This window comes from Diabrotica virgifera, chromosome 8, assembly GCF_917563875.1.
Source record: "Diabrotica virgifera virgifera chromosome 8, PGI_DIABVI_V3a".
NCBI classification, from domain to species: Eukaryota; Metazoa; Arthropoda; class Insecta; order Coleoptera; family Chrysomelidae; genus Diabrotica; species Diabrotica virgifera.
The window spans coordinates 122151432-122165142 of record NC_065450.1 but is presented as its reverse complement, the minus strand read 5'-3'; the positions used below and the strand labels follow the sequence as shown (position 1 = coordinate 122165142).

General features: G+C 32.2%; 1 protein-coding gene across 1 annotated transcript in view; it reads left to right on the top strand.

Annotated features, from left to right (window-relative positions):
• Window positions 1-13711, top strand: part of LOC126890768 (lysophosphatidylserine lipase ABHD12-like) — a 193835-nt gene that overhangs the window by 132982 nt on the left and 47142 nt on the right. The window contains exon 3 of the mRNA XM_050659952.1: window positions 12430-12729. Within this exon, the coding sequence (XP_050515909.1) occupies window positions 12430-12729 (300 nt within the window). The remainder of the gene's footprint in view (window positions 1-12429; window positions 12730-13711) is intronic.

Sequence of the window (13711 nt, the reverse complement as noted above, 5' to 3'; positions counted from 1 at the left end):
TTTTCTTCCAGAGATAAATCGATTCCATCAATTTCGACTCTCTAGTATCGGTCATAGGAACCTTTTTTGTCTTTCCTTTTTAGGTATTTTTGACACTAGATTATTAAATTGTGAGGTATTCTAGTACTAAAAGGTACTCCTGCTTTAAGTCAGTAGGATGCACGGTTTTCTAGAAAAATCCATTTTAAAATTTTTCATTTGTTGAATTTGAAAAAATTAAAAAAAAAAATTAAAAAAAAACGGTGAATTTGCAGACTTAAAGCAAGAGTAACTTTTAGTACTAGAATACCTCATAATTTAATACTCTACTCTCAAAAATGTCTAAAAATTTAAAGACCAATAAGTTATGAGATAAAATATCCGTTGATCTACCCAAGACGGATGCCTATGGCCAGTACTAGAAATTCACAATTGATAAGATCGATTCATTTCTGGATGAGAAATAAACGTAGCAGTTATCGTTTTCCTAAATAGAATTTTTCTAAATTCTTTTAAACTCAAAAAACCAAAAAACGAAAAATTTTTCAAATCAATTTTTCTAGAACACTGCGTATTCTTCTGAGTTAAAGCAAAAGTACCTTTTAGTACAAAACTATCCCAGAATTTAATAATCCAGTGTCAGAAATGCTTAAAAATTAGACAGAAAAGTTATTCGATAAAATATCCGTTTCCGTACCCAAAACGGACCCCTATGACCGGTACTAAAAATTGACAATAATTGATAATTGACATTTGACAATTGACCTCTGGAAGATAAATAAGTGTACCAGTTTTCGTTTTTTTCAAAACAAAAGCGTTCTGCAGCTATTTTAAAGAAACTAATTACAAGACTTCGATATGCTTCTTCTAGACGAAGCATATCGAAGTAGAGGTCGTCCGCCAACCAGATGGTCTGATGACATCAAACGGATCGACAGAAACTTGATGCAGACAGCACAGGACAGAAATGCATGGATAAGACTGAGGGAGACCTATATCCAGCATTGGATAGATCCGGGTTGAATTATGACGATGATGAATTACAAGACGCCATCTTTAAAGAGCTCTAGCTTTCCACGGAAGCAGTTTTGAACTAGGTGAATTGAGTTAAATTTTCTTAAAATTATCTGAGGAATCTCCGGTTTTCGTTTGTTATGAGAGCTTCTGGACACCCTTTATAATATAATGTGTAGGTAAGTTCCCTACTGTAACCAATACATTGTAAAAATTGTTTATTTACTTTTATTGCGTTTACTTAGATAAAGATTTGATCTAATCACTTAAAATAAAGGTGTTACAGTTTGCTATTAAATTTGAAGTGTGTAAAAATTACGAGACATTATTCAGGAAAATAATATTTAATAAGATACGATTGTTTTAATGATATACAAATTAATTTTTTGTATTATTCATCTTTGCGGTTATCCTGCCAAGTTGTAAACGGTTTTAGATTAGTGTTTTTTAAGCATACTCGACATGGTATGACTCAGAAAATTGTGGTGATATGAATATGTTTGTATAACACCCTGAAATAATTTTACAGAAACACAATTTATTTTTTTTATACGAAATATATATACAACCATCCTGCCTCTTTGAAAATAGATTTATATTAACCTTCTTGAGATATGTGCGAAATGGCATGACTTAAAAAATCGAAAAATTTTCCACGAATTTTCTTACAAATTTTTTAACTATATATAATAAAAAATGTGTAACTAAACATCCTGCCATTTTGAATAATGTCTACTGAAATTATTTATTTTATAACAAAATTTATTTTATGACAGAAAATCACGGAACCAGAGTGAAAATTTTATACAGAATTTTCCAAGAAACAAATGCAGTTAAACATTAGGTGACGTCATGCCAACATTTTTTTGGTCATTTTGAAATAAATATGATTAATTTATTAAGTTGGCAGGACTTAGAAAATTATGAAAATTTCGTTATTTTCATTACATGTTTGTATATCTGTATACTCCCTTAGACCTCTTGCAACCGTCCTGCCCAAAAAATTTTCTTCATCAAATAGATAGTATCCTGTTATTCTATGGATATGGCAGGACTTAAAAATTCATCGCAACTCCCAATTTTTTTTTTCATGGAAAATCTAATTTTCACAGGAAAATGTCACAGGAAACCCGTGGATTTTTCCACAAATTGTAAGTACCTTCTCTAACCTTCCAGTATTGCAAAAGGCAGGACTTAGAAAATCGTGGTTGAACTTCTATTAATATCTCCCGGTTTAATAGAAGTACATTTATTTAGTAGATTAGAAAAAACACATTTGGCAGATTTATTTAGAAGTTCTATATTTGACGTTTAACCATTTGACATTGTGACAAAATTTAAGGAAGATTGCAGTGTGTTTATCCAGGCAAATGATTTGTCATTGAAGGAAAAAAGGACGGTAACAGATTTTATTTTATTTCATGGGAGAATACAATGTATGTAAAAAAGGAATTTAAATTTATGTTGTCATTACATTCTCTATAGTTATCTAGTGTTTTATTTGAACTGTCATGTCTCATGTTCTCTAAATCTAACCAACTAATTAAAAATAATAATTCCGACTGAGAAATAGCTGTGGTAATATTTTGTATCTCTTGTTTTCCTATTAGGCAAAAACTGGTTATGTTATGGCTGTTCAAATTTTGCATACACTCGTGATTAGTGACGCGTTCAAGCCATTTTAACTACAGCCTTTGCAGAAACAAGCACTTTGAACCGATGAAACTTACAGAACACATATAAAGAATACATAAGCAAAGTAACTCGTGTAGCGGTGACGATTAATTTTAATTGGGATGCTAATTAGGGGGTGATTTTCGCCATTTTCTTTACCAAAAAATAAAAAGGACCAACAATATTTTGAGCGTAACTCACTTACTTTTAACGTTAGAAGTTTTTTTAAAAACAAAAATAAAACTTTTTTAAACACTTTAAAAAAGTTGTAACGAGTTTTCCCGGAAAAGTGCTCTGGTTTTTGGTTATTTCACGTTGAATATTCAATTTGGAATTTGACGAAAAAACCTACTTTTCATTAGCTACAACTCTGCTTCGACTGAATCTACAGACTTCATCCATACACCATTTTTTTCATTTTGTTTTAAGCTATATTTTTGCTAAGAACATTTTTTCGATAAAATACTTACGTTTTGAGTTATTTGTGAAAAACCGTGTAAAACATGTTCTTCTTTGTTAAAAAAGAACATATTCACTCGCAAATAACTCAAACAGTATCACGTTAGTGAAAAAACTCTATAGAACAAAAGTTGCTTAGAATTAGTCATTTTATCCCATTCCGGACTTATTTTGAATGTATATTTTTCACCCCCGAAAAGGGGGTATTCCCCTCCATTTTTGTAAAATGAAGGGTTTGTAGAATTTTAAACTTTTTCATATGTGTGGAAGGCACTTATGGAATAAAATTAGTTCTGTGATTATATCAAAAAATTATAAAAAACGCTGAGACCCGTCGATTTTTAAATAAAAATGTGCACTTTTTAAACATAAATTTAAATATACAGGGTGATCCTTACAAGTCTAGCAGAGTCCATATACTTTATTTTTAATGGAACACCCTCTATATTCTTATATTTTTAAAAGCTGCTTAACAACTTGATTTCAACGAACTATATCATGTAGGGTGTATTATGAATAATACAGGGTGAAATTTTGAAATTAACAAGTATGGAAACCACTGATGGAATAAAATTTTTTGTCTCCTTATTTTAAAAAATTATGAAAAATCTGGGGCACGTCAACTTTTAAATTCAAATGGGCGCTTTACAAACATAAATTTAAATATACAGGGTGATTCACGCAATTACAGCATAGTCCATGATCTTTAGTTTTAATGGGTCACCCTATACATTTTTATATTTTTAGAATCTGCTAAACAACCTGATATCAAAAAGTGTATTACGTAGTTCCATTATGAATAATACAAGGTAAAATTTTGAAATTATTTATAAATTTTGTCAAGATATTAAATACAAAACCCAATAGATTTAATACTTAGTTTAGAAAATTGATGCCTTTATTTAGCTAATTTAAAATATATACCATTATTTAAAGCATGAGAAATTTTAGAATTTTATGTAGGTATTTAATATCTTGCCGAAAATTACACATAATTTTAAAATTTCACCTTGTATTATTCATAATAGGCCCTACATGATAGGTATACACTTTCTTGATATGAAGTTGTTTATCAAATTCTAAAAATATAAAAATATATAGGGTGATCCATTAAAACTAAAGATCATGGACTATGCTGTACCTACTTACGTGAATCACTCTTTATATTTTAATTTATGTTTGTAAAGTGCCCAGTAGAATTTAAAAGTTGAAATGTCCGAGTATTTTTTATAATTTTTTAAAATAAAGACACAAACAATTTTATTCCAAGAGTGGTTTCTATACTCTTTAATTTCAAAATTTCACCGTGTATTATTCATAATACCCCCTACATGATATAGTTTGTTGAAATTAAGTCGTTAAGCAGCTTTTAAAAATATAAGAATATATAGGGTGTTCTATTAAAAATAAAGCTTATGGACTCTGTTAGACTTGCAAGGATCACCCTGTAAATTTAAATTTATGTTTAAAAAGTGCACATTTTTATTTAACAATCGACGGGTTTCAGCTTTTTTTATAATGTTTTGAAACAAAGACAGAAATAATTTTATTCCCTAAGTGCCTTCCCCCCTGTATAATAATAGACAATTTCAAATACCTATACCCAAATTTTTGTCCTTCGTTTATTTTTTTTTCGTACTGTATTATTTTAATATTGTCATCCAACAGATCATGCAAATCAGCTGTATATATATATTAAAAAGTAAAGGAATTAGAATAGATCCTTGAGGCAGACCATTGTATATACGCGTGGTCCATATAATAATGTTGTTGTGGTCTCGAACATATATTTTTCTATCCTTGATATATACAAGATATTGGTTGATACTTTGGCATTAATACCCATTTGAATAATTTTCTTCAACAAAATATTCAAATCTACCACATCATATGCTCCTTTTAAATCAATAAATAAGCAGAGCAAGTATTCATTTTTTGAAAAACAAATTTGAATATCGGTCACTAAATTTGTTACAGCATCTATAGTTCTATGACCCCTCCGAAATCCATATTGCACACTCGGTAATAAAGCGTTACTTTCAACAAAATGTTCTAACCTAAGTTTGATCAATCGTTCAAACGTTTTTGTAAAGCATGACATTAAAGAAATGGGATGGTAAGATAAGGGTAAACTTAAGTTTTTTGTGGTTTAGGAATGAGGCATATTACAATATCTTTAATATTTGTTCTGAATAGTCTTGCTTCATCCACCAATCATTAAATATATTTAGTAAGTATAGCTGTGCAACCTGTGGAAGACTACATAAAACTTTGTAAGTGCAACCATCTATTCCGGGAGCCGTACTGCGAGAAGTTTTAAGTGCTAAATCAAGCTCAAAAATATTAAAAGATTTTGACATGTAATCAGACTTTACATAATATAAAAGCATTTTATCTTTATTTTCCGAAAAAATTAGAAACAGATGCCGGAGCTACATTATTTAATATTTTACTTATTAAGTCTTCAGGCAGAGGATGCATTTTTTTGGAAAAGGATTTATTGCTAATAGATCTAATCCCACATTTTTTAAATTGGTGTACTTTTATTCAGTTGATTTACGTATGATATGAAATTATTCTTTCGTTTTTTTGTAAAGAACTGTTTAGTTTTAGCAGCTATATTTTGATAAGCTATGTAATTTTCAAAATTGGACAGTTTTTTGTATTTTTGTAAATATTCTTTGCGCTTCGATATCATATTTTTACATTCCTCGTCCCACCAATAAAGGCAGATTGGTACGTGGTGTAAATGGTTTTTTTTTCTGGCATGGAACCGGAAGCTGCCGATGCAATTGAGTAAAAAAGGAATGCTATTTTTTCAGTATTGTTGTTAAAATTATTTAGTGAGGTTTTAGTAAAAATTGCTTCTATATTATTCTGAAAGAGTTGCCAATTTGCCCGTAAATCATTCCACTTAGTCGTGGGATTAATTAGAATTGACAAATAATTTGTCTGAATTTCAATAGTAATTGGGAAATAATTTGAACCCAGAGTATCCAATGTTACTTCCCATGATATTTTATCAGCTAGATGAGGATATATGATTGTTAAGTCTACTGCAGATTTACGACCGTTGGGTGACATTCGGGTAGGCGTACCATCATTTAGAGTTACTAAATCAAAATTGTCCAAGGCTTCTACTAGAATTTTCCCATTCGTATCACCTAGAATTGGATCCCATGGGCTGTGGTGAGCATTGAAATCACCACAGAAAATGGTAAAAACAGCAAATTGTTCAAACAGATTAGACCAATCCTCTTTGCTTATTTTTATGTCTGGCAGTTTAAAAATTGAAACAATATTTATAGTCTAACGCTGTTACTAATAAAACACTCTTATTCTAAGGTTATTCCGTATTTATATCTAAAATAGTTATTCTAAGTATAAGGTAGATATAGTACGAAAATAATTTGTTACTAATAAATTTGGTATAAGTTAGATATAAGTATTACAACTTTATTCCGAAATAATAGTTTGGCAACGTCGCAATCTTCTGCAAAAATGCATAGAACAATGATTATTATGTCAAATATGTCAATTTTGATTCTTATCTGTAACTGACAAATCAAATTAACCTAGGCGAAAAGTTTTTTTTTTTAAATTTCGTGTAAAAATATTTACAAATACTTTTCAACTCCCAAAGTAGATTTAGTCCATGCACAGTCAATATTAACAGAGTTATTCAAATTGTTTATAAGCCAAAATTTACTCTACTTCTGTAAAATGTTTTCGGAATGATAAAAATGAGTTTTTATTGATTTTTTTTAAGTACGTTTAAAATACCAGTATTCTTCTGTCATATGTTTTCTACAGAATTGCTGTGCTGTAATCATTAATATTTTCTGAACAATAACATTGCAAAAAAAAGATCTTTGGGATAAACAAATTGAATAAGATTTAAACTAATTGACGAATCGAATCGTTTTGAAAGTTGTTGAACATTATAAATATGGACTGTTTGACTCAACTTTTCATGCAATAGCAAATTCAAATAACTCTTCTAAAATCCTTACACCATCTTTAGAAAAACTGATATTTAATTCTGAATTCCTTATCGGTGTATTGTGAAATGGGATTTATTCTATTTTTGAAAAGTTTCCTTTTCGAGTATTTTCTATCATGTTAATTAAATTATTAGCTTCTTTGACAGCCGCAACACCTCTTAAACACATTTTTTTATTATATAATTACTCACAAAACAATTCAAAAGATAATATATTTTTGTCTCTGATGACATTGACATTGACATTCATAAAATAGGTTATACCAGACTTAAACAAGGGTGTGGGTCGGTATAAACTTGGACTAAATTTTTATACCAAGTATAACCTATATCTAAGTTATTCCATGTTTATTGGTAGTGATTTTGCCTATACCTGATTTATTCCCAGTATAACTTTTATACTTGGTTTATTAGTAACAGTGTAAGAGCTGGGAGCGGATTTTGTGCGTGATAAGTAATATGGAAAAACTATACGGGGACATGTTGAATTAGTTGTGTACATGACTTTCACCAACGGCCGGAAACCAGAGTTGGGGCCGAGGGTATTTATAAGGGGTCAAAGTCGCGGTTTTTATTATTTTTTTTATGACGCTCATGATCGAGATAGTTCACCAAAATTTGGGAATAAGTAGGTCATGACGTATCTAAGTAAAATCTCTAGGGGCTCAACGCTGAGTGGCCGACAAAGGGGTGGGGGTAGGGGTGAATATAAAAAATATAAGGGGTTTTTTCCGACGTTCGTGATTGAGATAGTGCACCAAAATTTGGGTATAAGTAGACCATGACATAAATAATTAAAATCCCCAGAGCCGGAAACCAAAGTGGGGAAGGAAGGTAGTTAAGGGGTCAAAGTTCCGGTTTTTATTATTTTTTTTTGTGACGCTCATGATCGAGATAGCGCGCCAAAATTTGGGAATAAGTAGGTCATGACGTAACTAAGTAAAATCTCCAGGAGTGGAACGCTGCGTGGCCGACAAAGGGGTGGGGCAGGGGTGAATATAAAAATATGTAAAGGGTTTTTTGCGACGTTCGTGATTGAGATAGTGCACCAAAATTTGAGAATAAGTAGACCATGACATAACTAAGTAATATCCGCAGAGGCGGAAACCAGAGTGGCGGACGAGGGTAGTTATAAGGGGTAAAAGTCGCGGTTTTTATTATTTTTTTTGTGGCGCTCATGACTGAGATAGTGCACCAAAATTTGGGAGTAAGTAGGTTATGACGTAGCTAAGTAAAATCTTCAGGGGCGGAACGCTGCTTGGTGTACAAAGGGGTGGTAGGCAGGGGTGAGTATAAAAATATATGGGGTTATTTTTGCCGTCCGTGATCGAGATAGTGCACCAAAATTTGGGAATAAGTAGATCATGACATTACTAAGTAAAATCACCAGGGGCGGAACGCTGCGTGGGGGACAAATGTTGTGCCGGGTCACAAAAAAAATATTACACACTGCGACTGTGACCCCTTAAAACTACCCTCATCCCCAACTCTGGTTTCTGGCTCTGGGGATTTTACTTAGCTAAGTCATGGTCTACTTATTCCCAAATTTTGGTGCACTCAATGGTGATCTCAATCTAGCACGTCGCAGAAAACCCCTTGTATTTTTTATATTTACACCTACCCCCAACCCTTTATCGGCCACGCAGCGTTCCACCCCTGGAGATTGTACTTAGTTACCTCATGACCTACTTATTCCCAAATTTTGGTGCACTATCTCGATCATGAGCGTCACAAAAAAAAAATAATAAAAACGGCGATTTTGATCCCTTATCTCATGCCCAACTCTGGATTCCGGATCTAAGGATTTTACTTAGTTATGTCATGGTCTACTTATTCCCAAATTTTGGTGCACTCTCTCAATCACGAACCTCGCAAAAAAACCCCTTATATTTTTTGTATTCACCCCTGCCCCACCCCTTTGTCGGTCACGCAGCGTGCCACCCCTGGAGATTTTAATTAGTTACGTCATGACCTACTTATTCCCAAATTTTGGTGCACTCTCTCGATCATGAGCGTCACAAAAAAAAAATAATAAAAACGTCGACTTTGACCCCTTATAACTACCCTCATCCCCAACTCTGGTTTCCGGCTCTGGGGATTTTACTTAGTAATGTCATGATCTACTTATTCCCAAATTTTGGTCCACTATCTCAATCACGAATGTCGCAAAAAAACCCCTTATATTTTTTATATTCACCCCTACTCCCACCCCTTTGTCGGCCACGCAGCGTTGAGCACCTAGAGATTTTAATTAGGTACGTCATGACCTACTTATTCCCAAATTTTGGTGCACTATCTCTTTCATGAGCGTCATAAAAAAAATAATAAAAACCGCGACTTTGACCCCTTATAACTACCATCGGCCCCAACTCTGGTTTCCGGTCGTTGGTGAAAGTCATGTACACAACTAATTCAACATATCCCCGTATAGTTGTTCCATATTACTTATCACGCACAAAATCCGCTTCTATCTCTCCGACTATTACTTCTAATTTAGGAATATGAACTGCGCATACTTCTATATGAGAATTAAAGTTGTAATTAATAGGTATTTCTGTAAAGTTAAATTGTTTACTGATTAAATGCCAACACCTCCATAACCATTATTCCTCAATTTTTGTATAAAGGTATTCGTAAAATTTTGTGATCTTTGATCGGGCTATAATAACAGCGCGCTGGTGCACTTTGGACAGGCCGGTTTAAATACGACGGATTATTCGCACACTGACTCGACGCTGACTCCAAAACTAGCGTGCACTATGGACTCTTACGGTGCCGAAACTGATTGGCAATTTTTTCTTAACTCGCTCTTAGTCTATTATTATATTATATTATTTTCTCTGTGTTTTGTTACACAGGGTGTAACAAAAATACAGGTCATAAATAAAATCACATATTCTGGGACCAAAAATAGTTTTGAACTTAACTTACATTAGTACCTACAAATATGCACACAAAAAAAGTTACAGCCCTTTGAAGTTACAAAATGAGAATCGATTTTTTCCGATATATCGAAAACCATTAGAGATTTTTTAATGAAAATGGACATGTGACATTCTTATGGCAGGAATATCTTAAAAATAAATTATAGTGAAATTTGTGGACCTCATAAAAATTGAATGGGGTTTTGTTTCTTTAAACCCCCCCAAACTTTTATGTACCTTCCAATTATATTATTATTGTGGCAGCATTAGTTAAACACAATGTTTCTAAAACTTATTTGATTCCTAGGATTTTTTCGATAAACCAGTTTTAATCCAGATGCAGCTTCTTTTTTAATATGTTAACATAAAAATTTTATGGGGGTTTTGTACCTTTAAACGCCCCAAATGTTTGTGTAAGTTTCACTAAAACTATTATTGCGGTATCATTAGTTAAACACAGTGTTTTTAAAATTTTTTTGCCTCCTAGTGTTTTTTCGATAAGACACCTTTTATCGAGATGTGGCTTCTTTTTTAATATGGGTCAAAATATACCTCAAACTGTAATTTATAAATAAATTTTCATATTATTTAACAGGTCTCTATAATCGTACTTAACCGTATACAAATATGTGCTGGATTTGACAAATATACAAAATATCTCGATAAAAACTAGCTTTTCAAAAAAGTACTAAGAGTCAACAAAGTTTTAAAAACATTGTGTTTAACTAATGGTGCCACAATAATTATTTCATTCATAGGAGATTCTGACCAATATCAGGAACAGCTACAGGAATGCAAATTAAGGTGATAATTTTTGATAATATCCCGTCGTCGAGTATATTACGTCAGATTCCCTTCGTTGCTACGAAAAAATACATTCAGTGACATTAATGACAATTAATGTTTTAAAAGTTATAAAAGTGGTGACTTTCAACCGTAAAATATTTTATATCAACATTAACATTAACAGTATTAATTTGTACTTACATAAATAAATTACAATAAAATTTTGGTTTTGAACAGTTTTATTCATGAAATAATCGCAACAAATTGCACTCGATCTCTAAAATTAATATAGAATTTTAGAGCTCTTGTGCAATTACTACTGATTATTTCATTCATAGGAGATTCTGACTAATAGAAAGCTACAGAAATCTGAATTAAATCGATAATTTTTGATAATCTCCCGTCGTTAAATATATTACGTCAGATGCCCTTCGTTGCTACGAAAAAATACATTCAGTGACATTAATGACAATTAATGTTTTAAAAATTATAGAAGTGATGACTTTCAATTGTCAAATATTTATAAAAACTGTGTGTTTGATGGTACTAATTTGTAATTACATAAATAAATTGCAATAAAATTTTGGTTTTGAACAGTTTTATTCATGAAATAATCGCAACAAATTGCACTCGAACTCTAAAATTAATATAGAATTTTTGCTCTCGTGATACTTTGACATAATTTCACTCGCCTTCAGCTCGTGAAATTAAAACTGTCAAAGTGTCACTCGGGAAAAATTCAATAATTTCAGAGCTCTTGTGCAATTACTACTGATTATTTCATTTATAGGAGATTCTGGCCAATAGAAAGCTACAGAAATCTGAATTAAATCGATAATTTTGATAATCTCCCGTCGTTAAGTATATTACGTCAGATGCCCTTCGTTGCTATTAAAAAATACATTCAGTGACATTAATGACAATTAATGTTTTAAAAATTATAAAAGTGATGACTTTCAATCGTCAAATATTTATAAAAACTGTGTGTTTAATGGTACTTACATAAATAAATTACAATAAAATTTTGGTTTTGAACAGTTTTATTCATGAAATAATCGCAACAAATTGCACTCGACCTCTGAAATTAATATAGAATTTTTGTTCTCGTGACACTTTGACATAATTTCACTCGCCTTCGGCTCGTGAAATTAAAACTGTCAAAATGTCACTCGGGAAAAATTCAATAATTTCAGAGCTCTGGTGCAATTACTACTGATAATTTAATTGGAACGTACACAAAAGTTTGGGGGGTTTAAGGAAACAAATCCCCCATAAAATTTTTATGGGGTGCACAAATTTCACTATATTTTTTTTAAGATGCTCCTGTCCTAATAATTCCACATGTCCGTTTTCAATAAGAAACCTCAAATATTTTTCAATACATTGAAAAAAATCGATATTTATTTTGTAACTTCAAAGGGCTGTAACTTTTTTTACGTTCACATTTGTACTAAGGTAAGTTTGGTTCAATTGAAGTATTTTTGGTTCCAGAATATGTGATCTAATTTATGACCGTTATTTTTGTTACACCCTGTATAGGATTGTAGGATAAAATTTCTAAATTATAATACATACCTATATCATTTGCAGTTAATGTACCGTCTCAAGCCGATCTCGCCAACCCACAAAAATATCTACCCATGTCAAGAAACATGTACCTCGAAACTGATGATAACGTTACTTTAGGTGTTTGGCAGATTTTAAAAATTGAGGAAAATCAAAATTGTGAGAAACAAACCGATGATAGTATATTTGAACATGCTTTTTTAGATAGTACAGATACTATGATATACTTTCACGGTAATACTGGAAGTAGATTATTAGACCATAGAATTGAATTATACAAGATATTAAGAAAACAATTCCATGTAATTACTTTTGACTATAGAGGTAAGATGTTATTTTGTTAAAACATTTTACATGTATTATTACTATTTTTATAGCTTTTGTTTAATAACCATTTACATATTTACCAACTTATTTACCCATTTTGCCTCTTTAATATATTATTTATTAGTAACTTCAACTCACGGTAAGATGCTCCCTAGAAGACTTTTTGAGTTTTGTTTGTCCCGTTGGAATATTCAGAACATTCAGTTTCACGTTAGATGTATCTAAGTCTTGTAACGGGTAGTTCTTCTAAGGACGACAGACTCAGTAAAACACAAGTTAAAAATAAAGTAAATATATTAAAGATAATTATATACAGTTTAAAACAAATAAAATATAACTCCGTCTTCTGCAAAGGAAAAACAATATCAAACTTTCTTAGTTATCCAATGATAATAGCAACATTAAAATAATACGATGAACAGCATATTTATAAATAACAATCTCGCTACGTTAAATCAACATAGCCCTATATTCTGATCCGGAGATCATTCCTCGCTACTACCGCACACTGCGATAACGGTCATGGCAAGACTCCACGTCACTACTGTGGCGTCCGCCTAGGCATAGTCCCACCTCACATACGGTGCATCTATTGCCAAGCCAGCTAATGCTCGTTCAATATGCGAGCAGCAACTATTGAGCCATGGTTAGTTCAATTCGCTAGCCACGACTGATTTTCTCATTCTCCTAGCTCGCCTTAAATATGCTCTCGATGCCCTTTCCTTCGGTTTCCCCCAGCGATGCTATGCGCCAACGCTGACACTCCTTCGGTCGCCTCGGGTAAAGCAGCTCATAGCTTGGCGAGGTGTCATATCGTTACACCCCCTTCTCTTTGGAAAACAAAAAAAATGTAGCATACATTTTTTTGTGCCGTGTCTGCAACACGGCTTGGACTCATCAACGGTGTGGTCTTGGTTGGTTCTTCCTTACTTCGTAAACTGGTCCTGGATGGCTGTTAAGAATATGCTTCCCTCTGTAG